General features: G+C 42.8%; 1 protein-coding gene across 1 annotated transcript in view; it reads right to left on the bottom strand.

Annotated features, from left to right (window-relative positions):
* Window positions 1-13868, bottom strand: part of LOC311145222 (kinesin-like protein KIF26A) — a gene marked incomplete at its 5' end in the record, with an annotated part of 109770 nt that extends 95902 nt beyond the window's left edge. The window contains 2 exons of the mRNA XM_084181447.1: window positions 9503-9742; window positions 13734-13868. Of these exons, the coding sequence (XP_084037573.1) occupies window positions 9503-9742; window positions 13734-13868 (375 nt within the window). The remainder of the gene's footprint in view (window positions 1-9502; window positions 9743-13733) is intronic.
* Window positions 13869-17879: the final 4011 nt, after the last annotated feature.

Genomic DNA, 17879 nt, shown 5'->3' with positions numbered 1-17879 from the left:
ATCCCCAACTACAACATTTTCCGTCTCGAAGGAACTGCCAAAGGGGGTGGGGTTGCAATCTACTGTAGAGATAGCCTGCAGAGCTCTATCATTTACAGTGGGGGAAAAAAGGTCATTCACTAGGTCCCCCCGTGTGGTTCTGGGATTTTTGCTCACCGTTCTTGTGATCATTGAAGATGAAACGTGGCTGGGTCTTTCAGCATGACAATGATCCCAAACACACCGCCCGGGCAACGAAGGAGGGGCTTCGTAAGAAGCATTTCAAGGTCCTGGAGTGGCCTAGCCAGTCTCCAGATCTCAACCCCATAGAAAATCTTTGGAGGGAGTTGAAAGTCCGTGTTGCCCAGCGACAGCCCCAAAACATCACTGCTCTAGAGGAGATCTGCATGGAGGAATGGACCAAAATACCAGCAACAGTGTGTGAAAACCTTGTGAAGACTTACAGAAAACGTTTGACCTGTGTGATTGCCAACAAAGGGTATATAACAAAGTATTGAGAAACTTTTGTTATTGACCAAATACTTATTTTCCACCATAATTTGCAAATAAATTCATTAAAAATCCTACAATGTGATTTACTGGATTTTTTTTCCTCAATTTGTCTGTCATAGTTGACGTGTACCTATGATGAAAATTACAGGCCTCTCTCATCTTTTTAAGTGGGAGAACTTGCACAATTGGTGGCTGACTAAATATATCCAGGTCTGTGCCCAAACAGTTTGAGCTTCCACTTCTAAAAATCCACCTTTCCAGAAATAAGTCTCTCACTGTTGCCGCTTGCTACAGACCCCCTCAGCCCCGAGCTGTGCCCTGGACACCATATGTGAACTGATTGCCCTCCATCTATCCTCAGAGTTCGTACTGCTTGGTGACCTAAACTGGGATATGCTTAACACCCTGACCAACCTACAATCTAAACTAGATGCCCTCAATCTCACACAAATTATCAACGAACCTACCAGGTACAACCCTAAATCTGTAAACATGGGCACCCTCATAGATATCATCCTGACAAATTTACCCTCTAAATACACCTCCGCTGTCTTCAACCAGGATCTCAGCGATCACTGCCTTATTGCCTGCGTCCATAATGGGTCCACGGTCAAACGACCAACCCTCATCACTGTCAAACGCTCCCTAAAACACTTTAGCGAGCAGGCCTTTCTAATTGACCCGGCCCGGGTATCCTGGATGGATATTGACCTCATTCCATCAGTAGAGGATGCCTGGTTGTTCTTTAAAAGTGCTTTCCTCTCAATCTTAAATAAACATGCCCCATTCAAAAAATTCAGAACTAAGAACAGATATAGCACCTGGTTCTCTTCAGACTTAACTGCCCTTGACCAGCACAAAAACATCCTGTGGCATACTGCATTAGCATCGAACAGCCCCCGCGATATGCAACTTTTCAGGGAAGTCAGGAACCAATATACACAATCAGTTAGGAAAGCAAAGGCTAGCTTTTTCAAACAGAAATATGCATCCTGTAGCACTAACTCCCAAAAGTTTTGGGACACTGTAAAGTCCATGGAGAATAAGAGCACCTCCTCCCAACTGCCCACTGCACTGAGGTTAGGAAACACTCACCACCGATAAATCTACAATAATCGAGAATTTCAACAAGCATTTTGCTACGGCTGGCCATGCTTTCCACCTGGCTACCACTACCCCGGCCACCAGCTCTGCACCCTCCGCTGCAACTTGCCCATGCCCCCCCCCCCCCCCCCCCCCCGCTTCTCCTTCACACAAATTTAGACAGCTGATGTTCTGAAAGAGCTGAAAAATCTGGACCCCTACAAATCAGCTGGGCTAGACAATCTGGACCCTTTCTTTCTAAAATTAGCTGCCGGAATTGTCGCAACCCCTATTACTTGCCTGTTCAACCTCTGATTTGTAACGTCTGAGATCCCCAGAGATTGGAAAGCTGCCACGGTCATCCCCCTCTTCAAAGGGGGTGACACTCTAGATCCAAACTGTTATAGACCTATATCCATCCTGCCCTTCGAAAGTATTTGAAAGCCAAGTTAAAACAGATCACCGACCATTTCGAATCCCACCGTACCTCCTCCGCTATGGAATCCAGTGTCCGAGCTGGTCATGGGGTGCACCTCAGCCAAGCTCAAGGTCCTAAATGATATTATAACCGCGATCGATAAAAGAGAGTACTGCGCAGCCGTCATCATCGACCTGGCCAAGGCTTTCGACTCAGTCAACCACCGCATTCTTATTGGCAGACTATATAGCTTTGGTTTCTCAAATTACTGCCTCGCCTGGTTCACCAACTATAATAATAATAATATAATATGCCATTTAGCAGACGCTTTTATCCAAAGCAACTTACAGTCATGTGTGCATACATTTTTACGTATGGGTGGTCCCGGGGATCGAACCCACTACCCTGGCGTTACAAGCGCCACGCTTTACCAATTGAGCTACAGAGAACTACTTCTCAGATAGAGTTCAATGTGTCAAATCGGAGGGCCTGTTGTCTGGACCTCTGGCAGTCTCTATGGGGGTGCCACAGGGTTCAATTCTCGGGCCGACTCTATTCTCTGTGTATATCAATGATGTCGCTCTTGCTGCTGGTGACGCTCGGATCCACCTCTATGCGGACGACACCATTTTGTATACATCTGGCCCTTCATTGGACACTGTGTTAACAAACTTCCAAACGAGCTTCAACGCCATACAACACTCCTTCCGTAGCCTCCAACTGCTCTTAAACACTAGTAAAACTAAATGCATGCTCTTCAACCGAACGCTGCTTGCACCCGCCCACCCAACTAGAATCACTACTCTCGGCGGGTATGTGACCTAGACTATGTGGACAACTACAAATACCTAGGTGTCTGGTTAGACTGTAAACTCTCCTTCCAGACTCACATTAAGCATCTCCAATCAAAAGTTAGATCTAGAATCGGCTTCCTATTTCGCAACAAAGCCTCCTTCACTCATGCTGCCAAACATGCCCTCGTAAAACTGACTATCCTACCAATCCTTGACTTTGGCGATGTCATTTATAAAATAGCCTCCAACACTCTACTCAGCAAATTGGATGTAGTCTATCACAGTGCCATCCGTTTTGTCACCAAAGCCCCATATACTACCCACCATTGTGACCTGTACGCTCTTGTTGGCTGGCCCTCACTACATATTCGTCGCCAAACCCACTGGCTCCAGGTCATCTATAAATCACTACTAGGCAAATCCCTGTCTTATCTTAGCTCACTGGTCACCATAGCAACACCCACCCGTAGTCTGCACTCCAGCAGGTATATCTCACTGGTCATCCCCAAAGCCAACACCTCCTTTGGCCGCCATTCCTTCCAGTTCTCTGCTGCCAATGACTGGAACGAACTGCAAAAATCTCTGAAGCTGGAGACTCTTATCTCCCTCACTAACTTGAAGCGTCAGTTGTCAGAGTAGCTTACCGATCACTGTACCTGTACACAGCCATTCTGAAATTAGCCCACCCAACTACCTCATCCCCATATTGTTATTTATTTTGCTAATTTTCACCCCAGTATCTCTATTTGCACATCATCTTTTTCACATCTATCATTCCAGTGTTAATACGAAATTGTAACTATTTTGCACTATGGCCTATTTATTGCCTTACCTCCATAACTTACTACATTCGCACACACTATATATATATTTTCTGTTGTATTTTTGACTTTATGTTATGTTTACCCCATATGTAACTCTGTGTTGTTGTTTTTATCGCACTGCTTTGCTTTATCTTGGCCAGGTCGCAGTTGTAAATGAGAACTTGTTCTCAACTGGCTTACCTGGTTAAATAAAGGTGAAATTAAATTAAATTAAATTAAAAAAAGAAATCCAAGAAGGTGAGAAATTGCATGACAATGTTACAAATATATTACATGCACATTCTCAAGTCAAACATTGACCAAGCAATCTCACACACCTGTACATTGGTCCTATGGGTTTTATTTGACCAGAGCCAGGTTTCCCAATTGCGAAGGAACTTACGAGTGTTTAACGATGCATCTTTCCTAACATGCTTTTCCCAAAACACTACGCAGAGAGAACGGTCGCTAAGTGCATCGTTGGAACATGTGTCGATACTGATAAGATCGAAAGAAAGGGAGCGCTGCTCTCGGATCAGCTTTCTCCATTAAAATATTTCCATAACATTAGAATAATTTCACAATACTGATGACGGATCAGCAAATGACAGACAGTAGCTTACAAGTAGCAAAATACAGTACCCGTCAAAAGTTTGGACACATCTACTCATTCAAGGGTTTTTCTTTATTTTTACTATTTTCTACATTGTAGAATAATAGTGTAGACATCAAAACTATGAAATAACACATATGGAATCATGTAGAAACCAAAAAAGTGTTAAACAAAACAACATATATTTTATATTTGAGATTCTTCAAATAGCTGCCCTTTGCCTTGATGACAGCTTTGCACACTCTTGGCATTCTCTCAACCAGCTTCACCTGGAATGCTTTTCCAACAGTCTTGAAGGAGTTCCCACATATGCTGAGCACTTGTTGGCTGCTTTTCCTTCACTCTGCGGTCCGACTCATCCCAAACCATCTCAATTGGGTTGAGGTCAGGGGATTGTGGAGGCCAGGTCATCTGATGCAGCACTCCATCACTCTCCTTCTTGGTAAAATAGCCCTTACACAGCCTGGAGGTGAGTTGGGTCATTGTCCTGTTGAAAAACAAATGATAGTCCCACTAAGCCCAAACCAGATGGGATGGCGTATCGCTGCATAAGGCTGTGGTAGTCATGCTGGTTAAGTGTACATTGAATTGTAAATAAATCACAGAGAGTGTCACCAGCAAAGAACCCCCACACCATAACACCTCCTCCTCCATGCTTTACGGTGGGAACTACACATGCGGAGATCATCCATTCACCTACACCGCGTCTCACAAAAATCTCTAATTTGGACATAATCCCTGACCAAGGCCCTTCTCCCCGATTGGTCAGTTTGGCCGGGCAGCCAGCTCTAGGAAGAGTCTTGGTGGTTTTAAACTTCTTCCATTTAAGAATGATGGAGGCCACTGTGTTCTTGGGGACCTTCAATGCTGCAGAAATGCCTCGACACAATCCTGTCTCAGAGTTCTACGGACAGTTCCTTCGACCTCATGGCTTGGTTTTTGCTCTGACATGCACTGTGTGTGCCTTTCCAAATCATGTCCAATCAATTGAATTTACTACAGGTGGACTCTAATCAAGTTGTAGAAACATCTCAAGGATGATCAATGGAAACAGGATGCACCTGAGTGCAATTTCGAGTCTCATAGCAATACTTACTTATGTAAATAAGGTATTTCTGTTTTTTATTTTTTATACATTTGCTAAACTTTCTAAAAACCTATTTTCACTTTGTCATTATGGGGTATTGTGTGTAGATTGATGAGGGCATTTTTTTTATTTAATCCATTTTAGAATAAAGCTGTAACGTAACAGAATGTGGAAAAAGCCAAGGGGTCTGAATACTTTCCCAAGGCACTGTATGTGTGGGTGTAGGCTATGGTGCTTGTTTGACTGACCTGTACCCTTGATGCAGTCATAACACAATATCTATTTATCTCTTCCAGCCATCAGAACAACCCTGCATAAACTCACACTGGTACTGGCTCTGGCTGTACCAAAAACAAAGACATACAGTACACACACACACACACACACACACACACACACACAAAGACACATTTCTAAACATGCACAATGGAAGCGACTGGAATCAAAAACTTTCTACCAATGAATATATTGGTTAACTTACAATGCTCTTACATTGAACGCAGTGAGAATACAAACAAAGTAGAAGGAAAACATGAAGGAATGTTTCTAAGGGACATTCTTTCTTTGTACAATGTGTTTCATCAACTATAAACTTTGCTTCACAAGGTGCTTCAAGGATGCATGCTTTGAAAGCAGAGTGTCGATACACCAGCTTGTATACCTAACAAACAATAGCCTGGCTGGTTTTCCTTCGCTGAGCCATTTCTTCTCTTTCAAGGTTTGGGTGATAGTCAGAGATAGGGAGGGAGAATACTCATTTCAACCACCATATCAAGTAACTGTCAGCATGTCTAGACCAGGGGCTTCAGATGCTGCTGCCTGGCCATGGCTGAGGGCCTATAGAAACCCAATGGCCCATTGTTGTCACTGACAGCTCCTTAACTTTTCATGAGATGGCTGACAGTGCAGACAAAACAAACCTTCCTCCTCCCAATCCATCACATGGCACGGCCAAAATATTGAGTAACCCTTTCAGGGCAGAAACCATCTGAAGGAGTGTAGGAGGGGGGTATTGTTCATTAAGTGCGGGTGGATCTGAGCCAGGTGTACAGGTATGGTCTTTCTATAGGCATGTTGAATGTTGACAGATACTCTGATTACGGGAGAGGGTTATTTAGTGCTTTGAACCTGAGGTTAGCCTTTAAGTGATCATCTTTCCCCCTATTATACCTCACCTTGTCATCATGTCCAGCCACATGAAATATAGTGTGTAATTTCTGCTGTAGTCATCCAGACTGTCTGCCATTTACCATTGAAGTTGCTTGTTAGTTTTTAATGATATGAATCAAATACTGTACATTAACCGGGTGAATGCCTTTGATTGGGGGTGAGAATCAATTCTGCAGAAACTCAGAGTGTCTCCACTTCAGCTGCCTCTTAAGCAAAACCCATTCTCCCAGGGCTTCTTTAATGCTCTGCTGTCTAACAATGTCTGGTTAATGTATGTCCAAGTCACTGTATTTTACTTTAGAGCAGGGTCTTACCTCAAGGACAAAACTCCATCATGACAGAGTTAAGCTTTAGTATTACTCTAAGTTGAGACTTGACATATTGTATTAAGATTAGTAGGTATTACGTGATTGGCTGCATTAAGTGAGGTGAAGTGGTATGGGTGATGTCAGACAAAGCACATGCCAGCTATAAATATTAAAACAAAAGACGTGGGGGACACGGGAACTGCTCCTCTGAAAATGAGACAGGTACTTAAAGTCGACGAGCGTGAAAAAATACTAATTGCTGTCACTGGATGTGCAAGCTGCAGCAGACCATAAAGAAAATAATCTGTCACCTTCATTGTTCTAATGCTGACCCTGCGTTTCCCTTGACAACACCTCACAGCACTGCAGCAACCGTCTCCCTCCCAGTCCAGCTGTACTGTCTGCTGGCTGCTGCTACTCTGAGCTCCTTCAGGTTGACACTGAGCCAGTGGCCCAGAGCATAGAGACACTAGTGAGAACAGGAGCTCTCCAAGTTCCCCAATGAGTCATAACAACATTAGACTGACCTGAGAGGATTCTTTGAAAGACAAACAGGATAACACAAAATCCACTTCTGAGGCAGTTCACTGTGTCTGTGTATTTCCCAGTGAAGACTCCCAAGCCAGCCCCTGCCTAGGGATTCAGCATAGCACACTCATTCAACCCAAACCTGTCTTCCTTGAATTTATCTGTTGGCTGTTACTGCTACTGTACTCAAAAAAATAAGTCTACTGGAAGCAGGGGGGGGGGGGGGGGGGGGGGAGAGATTGTCTATGGGGCACGCTGACTTCCTCATCACAAAAACGGGACGGCAGGAGGATAGGGTAGGGAGAGGGGAAAGCCCTCACATAAACAGCCTAGGCTCTCACTTTCCCAAGGTAAACTCAGATGGCACCCATCCACCATGACAGGTACAGCAGAACTCTGTAGCTCTGACGCCAGGATCACCAACAACCCAGTACAGCAATCTTTCCACCACACATCACCTAGCCCTCTTCCACCAAAGGTGAAAGCCATCCATCCACAACCACATCCAGTCCAGAGCCTCCAGGTGGGCAGCACAGGCCCGACAGGACAATGGAGCCCTTTCTCCTGCAGCTGGAGAAATTGATACCATGAGGCAAGCACATTAAGAGCACCACGCCTTGGCTGTTTACCACCTTAGTATTAGGGCCCAATTTAGCCATCAACATGTGCATAATGGGAGAAGGAAGGGGCAGCCCCCATCCCACCCTCCAACCCCTCCACACCTGGAGAGGACCACACAGGTAACTGAGAGGGGAGGACTCAGTTCCCATGGAGAAGGACTGGCAGGTGGGATAGAGTATGTCTGTTGGGGGAGGGGGGACTTACCTGATGCTTCAATATATAGAGATCTGATATGATTTAGGCCACCCCCACAGAGAGACTGACCACACATACAGAAAAACAGAAGTTAAATTCCTCAAAAAAGTTTTTCCCCGTCCCTTATCTCCCTGTTCCCATAAGAAATGAGGTGTTGAGGGGGTTCAGAGGAGGCTGGAGGGCTTGTAATCCAAGCTAAGCATGAGACCATCCCTCCAACATGGCAACAAAGGAGAAGAAACCCTGGGGCAAACTCACGCAGAAGTGACAACAACAAAAAGTCTGAGGGCCTATATTTAACAGCGGTGGGAATTGTAGGGCGAGCCATACAGGAACACTTTCAATGCATGGCGAAGGTCAATTGGGACTTAACTTCCTCCTCAGACTCCGCCGCTCGCCTATTTTTCTCCCCTCCTACCCCCCCCCCCCCCCCCACCCCTCTCCCCAACAACAAAATAAAGAGATAAGCATTGTTTAGCAAAACAATGAGCCACTTCCAAAGACCTTTCAGTTTCAGATGCTGAGTTTTCACATCCATGAACAGCGTGTGGCCGTGAGCAGAGAAATAAGACTTCACAGGAAGACTGGGACATTATAATCGGAGTCAATACCCCACAGCCTCTCATGACTCCAGTATCCACAGAGGAGAAGGACTTGATATGTATTATCTCTACACCCAGCCAGAGGACAACTGCAGCTCTATAATAAGGTGTGTTGGTATGGGGAGTTATAGCCACAGCTACTACATGCTGGGAATACAGACCTCACAAGTCTTACAGCCATGTCTCACCCTGCCGTTGTGTACCCATCGCACTGGACTATATCATAGGCACATGGGCAGTGGGTACAAACGTAAAACCATCAGAAAGGTGCCCATCAGTGATGAGGACCACAAGGCAAAGCTGGGGCATAGGTCATGACTCTTGACTTTGTCAGAAACCTGCAGAATCACACTGTATGCATACACTGCTAACTACACTAGGAGGAGGGTGGCAACAAGCTTTATTCTTAGCATGCCATCTGTGCCCCTATATCACCTGCTGTACATGAGTGAAACCAAGGCAGCCTGTCCCTGTTTTACGCCAACAGAGTATGAGGTGAACAAACACACACTCATCTCCCATTACCACCTGCCTCATAATAAACATAAGACCCACCTCACTGGACTTATTTCAAGTGGGGGGAGGAAAGAAAAGGTTATTACCATGTCATTGCAATATTCACAAAAATCAACCAACAGCACAGATCAGCAGAGTCATGGTGGTGTCAATTCAGGTTGATAAACTAGGTAGCCTTGGTGTAAAATTGATGAAAAGTATTACTTTGCATTATTGGTCAAATACAACCAGCACTTGAGACTCAAAGTAAAGTTAAACATTTATTCACAAACCTTTAGTGAACTTGGGTCTGCCAAGGCCAGCGCTTGCCTCTTCAGCTCAGTCACATTAATTTGACATTGTTGGCAAAAGCTTCCTTTTCCGTCCCTTCTCTCCGACTCGGAGACGGTCACCGACCCAGCGCCCTCGGGTGGTGGCCGGCTGTTACACCGCGCGTACTCCGATGAGTGAAGTATTTTCCTGGAATTCAGATCAAGAGGGAACGGCGACTCTCCGCTGGGACAACCCTCCACCTTCACCAGGAGAGAAACGCAAGTCAGTTCAAATAGATTCATTGTTTCTAGGTAGGAAAATACAGTGGATTCAAACTTGTAGACGCACAAGCGCAGGTGTGCGTCTTGTCTGGAGTTGTTTGTTGAATACCTTGACAAACTGCATGAATGTCAATATGAATAGGTAGACATGAGCACTACCAATCCGCAGAGGTAGCTGGGTCAGGTGTTATTGCAAACGGAACCGATCACTTTAACTTGATGTGTAAAACACTTTATATGCGTAAAAAAAAACACTTACAGTAAACCTGCGGTTGTCAGGGTCCCGTCCATGAGTTGCATTTCCCCAAAATGAGTTCATTCTCCTAGGTCTGGGTATACCTACTAGACGTAGTTCTCACATACATTCAACTGCATAGTTGTAAATTGAAGTGTTAGTCCATACGCATTTGTGACTAAAGCAAAACCGTCTGCTGGCTACCACAGAGAGTAGACTAATAACCATGGTTGTGTCCTGCACTTGATCAGTCCCATGACAGTACAATACGAGAGAAGGGAAGTGTTGGTCCTGAGTGCACACGGGGGGCGGGAATCAAGTCTTTTAAATGGGGGGGGTTCACAAGACATCTTTTTGGAAACTTTTTGGCGCATGATTGGGCACTGCAATAGAAAATCACTTTAAAACTGTAGGTGCATGGACCAGACAGGGTAGTTCAATGTGTGGTAGTTGTATTAGGTTGATAAGTTGTTAGGCTAGATATTTATAAAGCTGAAATTGCCCATTGTAAATGGCTCAGTAGAATATAATAAACATTTTAGCAAACATTTTAGGAAGGCACAATTTATAGTTCAATATTTACACATGTATCAGAGAAAGAGGGGATTGGGGTGCAAGTGTTTAAATTGTGCAGTATAAGCAATATACTGTAAATAAGAGTCTGGTAGCAGCAATTGTGATGTGTGTGTAGCATGAATGCTACATTTCTTCCCGCACTGCAGACGGCTGTATCGGTCCCCTAATAAAGGGGCACTAGTAAAGGCCCAGTGCACTTCTTTTGTGGATATTTGTTTTGCCTGTGCTGCAGAGGGCTACATCGGTCGCTAATGCAGGCAAGGCTGACCCGCTCATTAGGCAGGATTAGGCGGCCGCCTATGGCAGCAGACTGAAGAGGGCGGGCTTTTCTGAGCTAAACTGACGAAGACACACCTCCAACAACACATAAAACCTCACATCATTCTGCCCAAAAACAATGAGAATGGAATATGGGATTTGGGAATTTTAGTGGTATATGGGATTTTTAGGTGAGTGCTGATGCTGCCCTGTGATAAGCAGTGCCCACTTTGTCTATGGCAGGGGACCAAAATATTTAGCTTTTCCATTCCCAGCGCCGCTCCAGGGTGTTGTTGGAGAGAATCATTGCTGCCAGGCTCCACCAACATTCAGTCAAAAAAGTAATCTAACATCTAACATTGGTGTATTGGTAAAGTGGGACACTTTCTGAAAAATCGTTTTCCAGAACACCTTACAGAATCATCCCATTGTTTTAACGCCCAACATGATACCATTCTAAATAGCTTAATAACTCTACTACACTATACAAAATAAAAAATTAAGAAATATTAAACACATGATGGGGTGACTCTTCTTAAAAACACAAATTGTGCTGAGACCAATTTTTATCAGTCGATATTGGCAAATTGGCACACATTGAGTGTTAAAGTGGGACACTTAATTCTTTATTGTAAGGAAGGATAAATTAGAGAGTATATGAGTAATTTCACTATTTTAAAGATAAACTTCAATTATTCATACAAATGAAATGTATTAAAACATTCTATTTTTGTGGAACATTAAGAATGATCATTTATTAATATCATTATTATTATTATTATTATTATTATTATTATTATTATCATCATAATTGATTATGTAATTGTATAGCCTATAAATAAAAGAAAGTGAACTTCATCTAGGCCTATCAGCTCAACATTCTCAACACTACACTCTAATGGACATTTTGTAGAACGAAACCAGAAAGACCTTACCCCTCAACAATTTCAATGACTGTTTTATTGTCACCAGTCAAATACAGCAAAATAAACTTTTTTAGTCATCATACACCTGTATGGTTATGAATATAGCTAGCTAGGATTTGTAATGTTGGTGAGGTAATATCTTTCTAAGTAAAGTGCAGCTATGATAGCTTTTTCTAGCAAGCTAGCTGATAGCAGATTTGAGGAAAATGAAATTGAATATTTGATCCTATTTAGAAAAATTGATTTCTGTTAAGAAAACATGTATTTCATAATACCCGAAATATTTTTTCTGCATTCAAATGGCCAACAGGGTGTCCCAGTTTGAAAGTAGGCGATTGGCATACTGGGACACGGTCAAAATGCCAAAATTCTAAAATGGTGAGAGTAGTAAAAAAACAACAACATTAACAGTCATTTTGATTTACAATTAAATAAATCCATTCCATTCCCTTTCAATGTCTGGAAAATAGACATCTTTTCAACATCATTTTGCTTACTGAGACTATTCTAGTTTTGCAGGGGGGCAATATTTTTGTATCAGAATAGTCAGGACCAGCCCTGAATACAGGAGTAGTAAAGACCCAGTGCATTACTTTTGTGAAATAACATGTTTTTCCCCACGCTGCAGACGGCTATACTGGTCCGCTAAAACAGGAGTTGTAAAAGCCCAGTGCACTACTTTTGGTGAGTGAGTGAGTGAGTGAGTGAATGCATGTGTGCAAAGGTGCAGAGAGTAAGTGCAGGTGGTCAGTCCAGTTCAAGTGTTCAGCAGTTTGATGGCTTGTGGATAGAAACGGTCTCTGAGCCTGTTGGTATCAGACCTCATCCTATATAGCATGATAGTAGGCAGATGACTGAGTTATTTCTATAGCCTAATGTCATTATTATTTGAAATATTCATATTTTAGATTGTTGTAGTCAATGGTTGTATCCTCTTCTCACACAAGCAGACACATTTTTTGATATTGCTTCACAGACAAGTCAATGGGCACAGTACAGAGCCTCACCTACTGAGCTTTACAGCCAAATGCGTCCCGTTCTTGTTACTTTGGCGCCATCATCTGGTAAATACACAGATTGCAGGATGGATTTTCCGAAATAAGGGGCCAGGTTAAATATTTTATTAATCAACTTTAAATATTTGATGTTGATGATGTAAGCGACAGTGGCTTCGTGCTTCGTTTTGAGGATCCTTCTACCCTCACATGACCCAGTTGCAGCCCTTTGTCTGTCTGTGTCGTCAACTGGGTTGAGTGGGTTCACGCTTGGCAGCGCAACTGGTAGCAAATTATAGGCGTCCTTATGGGGTTAACAGAATGAGGCCAATTTAATACTGCCAAACGTTTATTTTGCAATTACACATGAAACATAACATAAGTTATTCACCCAAAAAGGCAAATACAAAATTGACTTAGACTATTTTGTCATAAATAAGGAAATTATGTTTTTATCTGAAACTATGACCAATCAAGTCAGTCATTGTGGTCATTGATTTCGAGTCTTAATTTTTGGCTATCACTGCTAGGTGCCTTCTGAACAGGAGAGAGAGCGCACAGCGAATGAGCGCTGCGATTGCAGTAGCCACATTGCTTATTAAAGCAATGAGTGTTTGGGACCACAAAGCACCATCCACCCTGCTACTCTCTTCTGTTTGTTGAAATTATTTTGAAGAAGAGAAATCCAACCAGTGATCACGCTATGAAGTTGCCATGGTTGATAAGGCGCATCTGACAATCAGGGGAGCTGTTCATGGTCCTGAAATAGCGGACGCCCGTCAAGTTGAGATGGACAGGATGCAAGACAATTGACTTTGTAGCTTAGTCTACCTGTAAAGCCAGGTTGTAGCGTTACTGGTCACTTTGTCTATCAACTTACTTATTTATTATCATTTTAATTTTCAAGGTAGTTAGGGGTGTGTATTAGGTTACATTTTATGTTTGAGTATGTTACAGCTATTTAGAGTGCACTCACTCACCTTTGCTTTTCTCCTCAGAAGATGACTGGTAAATCCAAATATGATATCAGAGTCCACGAAGAATGTACCCAGATCGATGAGACTGGGGTTGGGCTTGTCAGCTCCAGATGAGCCCGAGGAGTTTGGTAAAGCCATGAGGGAAATGTGCGTAATATTCCAGGCTCCGGGTTACAGAATTGACATCTATATTTGTATATTCATTTCCATTTCAGGAGATATTTTCATAGACCCCAAAACATCGCATGATTTCGATCCAAAAGCTATTCCGGACATCCAACAATGACTCAGAGAGAGCTCACTGTCTCTCCATGACCACTCCACTCAATGCCCAATAATTGCGGCGTGTGCGCAAATAGATCTCTCCCGTGCATGGCCAGCAGTCCAGCAAGACAATAAACCAATACAATCCATCCGTAATCGAAACCTTTATATCCACAGGTATAGTACTTTTTTACCCATCCTTGGACTCATGCCTGGTCTTTCAGCTCGCAGGTCTCGAAACGAAATCACATGTGCCTAAGGAGGACCACCTTTTGCAGTCCCACACCCCTCTCCCTCTTTCCACCCCTCTCGCTCGCTCACTCACTCACTCGCCCGCCCAGTCGCGCAATTCCCCTGTCAGTCAGTCGTTTGCTGCGCTTACTGCCGACTTGCTAGAGGCTCCAACATTCATTTATCAACGCAAACACGCACTAGAGAACTGCGTAATCTAACAGCTTCCCAATGAGCCGGTGTGAGATCTTTGGTGAAACTAAACTTGTGCCATGACCCATTTAACTTAGTTAGATCCTCTCGTTTTTTTAAATGAAACTATTTTGTAGGGAAAACCCTGAATTGATCAGTGCACTGCACACAGAGTCAGCTCTTGCGCTCACGTGTATGTGGCTTGCGGCTATTCATTACGAGGCTAATATATGTAGGCTATTGGCTTAGCTGCCTTCCAGTTCCAGATCAAATTTTAATATGTAAAAAAACTTTGAAAGACAATAATGTCTTATTTTCAAAGCATTTTCAAATACAGAGCCGTTTGAACTGCAATTTCAAAGTAGATCATGTCTATTTTGTGTGCTTTGAAAGCTGAACACAGGACACTAGGGCTGTTCTCTTATCTGGGGTGCACAGAGGACCTTGTTTAAGATAAGCAGCCAGTCATTAACGCCATAATAAACTCATTGGTACCCGACGCCCTTTGAAGATGTCTCTTTAAAGCATCTATATAGTTTGGTGGGTGTGAATGTTTTCAAGTTTGATTTAAGATTGTATTTCATCATTATGCCAGAGCAGAATACAATTCGATACACAATTATGTGTGCTCATGGTTGGGTTTATTCAAATGTAAGAATTGGGTAGTCTATATTATTCAACCTTTATTTATTCAGGTGTGTCTCATTGAGATAAAAACCTATTTAGAGGCAAGATTAACCTGAGGGATATCAAGGTGGCTTAAATGATGCAGTTGGCTTATTAGTGTTGTGTGGATGCCCATAATAAACTCTATATGTGACCCAGTTATGCGCCTTTCCCACCCCACAACAAACAAACGCTCACCCAAACACACACTAATACACAGACACAACCACAGCTTAGTCTTGTTAACTGGAAGGATTCACTGGAGCTTCAGAAGACCGATAATTACTCTCCGTAGTAAAGATGATTTACCATGTCCGACCGCCACCCAGTTCCCCACTGGAGAAGGTTCGGGTCACCCCGGACCGCTGATGAAATTCCAAGGACCACATCCCATGGGACTACTACCCCTACATCTGCTGCCCTTGAGCATGTAGGGAAATCGCTCTGGGCATATCATTAATACTGCTCAATATCTTATCCAACTTGCTAAGCTTCGCAGTGCACAGGGCTTCATGAGAACCATTTACCAAATATTGGTCATATTGTTGGCGCACTGCTGAGAACACAGGAAAGAAAGCTGCGTCTTAGATGCAGAGAATAATCTTTGGATGGCACTTTAATGAATGATTCATACATCAATACAACAAAGCAAATGTTATTCCCTTAGAAACATTGGTATCATTATTCCTAGCGGTGTAAAATTGAATTATTTTTGTCGAGAATGCTTTATTTTGTTATCAATAGCCTATTCATTGTACTCTCCTTCTGAAACAACAAAGATGGTTATCCTTCACCGGAACATTTGTGAAACTGGCTGGAATCCTATTTGCCCTTTCCTTCAGCACCTCGGACAGCGACCATGCCCAAGGCGCTGTTGGTCTGGACTTCAGAAACAGTTGGCTACAACGAGGCTATTTACATTAATAACACAAGGGGGCACACGAGAGGAGAGAGACAGAGACAGAGAGAGACTGTATTTCCCACAGATCACACAGACCCACAACTAATTTGAAAACAAATCCAACATTGATAAACTCCCATATCTGTTAGGGTAAATACCACAATGTGCAATCACAGCAGCAATATTTGTGTCCCGTTGCCATGAGAAAAGGGCATGAGTGGAGCACAAACAACATTGTAAATACCACCTATATTAATCTGTTTATTTATCTTCCCCCACTTTTCATACTACAACTATTTGCACATTGCTAAAACACTGTACATAGCTGATAATATAATACTTGAAATGTCTATGTTTTTTAAACCTTTTTGAGTGAAATGTTTATTGTTCATTTCTAATAGTTTTTTTGTTGAAATAAGGTTAATACACAGGTGAACATTGGTGTACAAATGTAGGCTACAATGTTGTAAAAATAAAACAAAACACGTTTCTCAAAACTTCTGGCATGTTAAAGACATTGTGTGAAATCAGTCTAATTCACCCTTCTTAATTAATAATCTAATCAGCCTAGGCTATACTCAAGGATTCATGATACTCAGTGTAGGCTACTCCATCTATTGCCTTGGAAGTATTTGTCCACCTGATCAAGTGGTCCTAAACATTTCACAATTTTGGCAAAGAACTGTTGAACTGTTAAGAACCACTCCACCAGAGAGACCAAACTACAAGGAGGCATCACTTCTTCAGGTAGCCACACGCAGTCCAAACTGGCATAAAGAGCACTGTCTGCAACATGCAACAGACAAATAATAGTGTTCAGTTTACAGCCATCACTGTAGGCCTACAATACACCACCAGTAATTCATATTTTTAGAGCAGTTTGAAAATACATTTCTTACATTTTAGTCAGGACCACTTACATGAGAAATTAGGCTTAAGTGCCTTGCCTTCACAGATTTTAATTGGCCTACTATAGTAGGCCCTAAACTAAATAGGCATACATTTTCAAAAGTGATCTTACCGTGAGTGGAGGTTTCATCTGAGCCATCCATGCCTATGCTGTGCCTGTGTGACTTCAGTGAGCAGCAGCTCTTTATATAGTGTTTTGGGGGTAGGTTCATACAATATTTTCATTCAGCGAGGAATGTAGGCCATGCAGGTTTGACCGGCTGAGCTGGGTTCCACCGACAACTTATGCTGTACAACATACAGCCATCCTGATGACGACGCCAAGTGTAGTCACTCACTCTGCACATTGCTGGAAATGTTCTGAAGTATCAACTCTGTACCAAACAAAGAATGATAGTCCTTGCTAAATATTTATCTGATGGGTATACACAAATGTAGCCTATTATAGTACATAGTCTAATGGATTAATAAATACAGCTAGATTAAATACTGCATGGATGCCAACATTATACAGGCAAACACTAGGCAGCATACTTTTGGGTGTCCTGGGTTGCTTAACTTTCTGAGGCGCAATAGAACAGTAGTCTTGAATTATAATTCTTTATCCATATTCATAGATTATACAAACATATCGAATTGTCACACACACACACACTTCTCCCCTATGCTGTTCCAACAGGGGGAAGGGTGTTATCAGTCTAATTGGCAGGGTATGGCTCTGTGTGTAGTTTACATGAGTACTGTGCCGCTCCAACCCCTTATTATTCACATTGATCTCCTTGGGAGAATGCAGGGATTTTAGCTAGTAAATTAAAATGACGTCCAATAACAGGAAGACATACTCCAATTCATATGAAAAGCATCACCACAAGCAAATAAACTCGGGAACGGAAGCAAGCGTCCCTGAAAACCTGTCTTCTGGCATATTTTAGAAAGGCAAGTATTGAAAGCTCTTTGAGACTTCATCTGATAATGCATTGTGTGAG

This window comes from Coregonus lavaretus (genome assembly GCF_964263955.1).
Source record: "Coregonus lavaretus genome assembly, chromosome: 18".
NCBI lineage: Eukaryota > Metazoa > Chordata > Actinopteri > Salmoniformes > Salmonidae > Coregonus > Coregonus lavaretus.
This window is presented reverse-complemented; position numbering and strand designations above follow the sequence as displayed.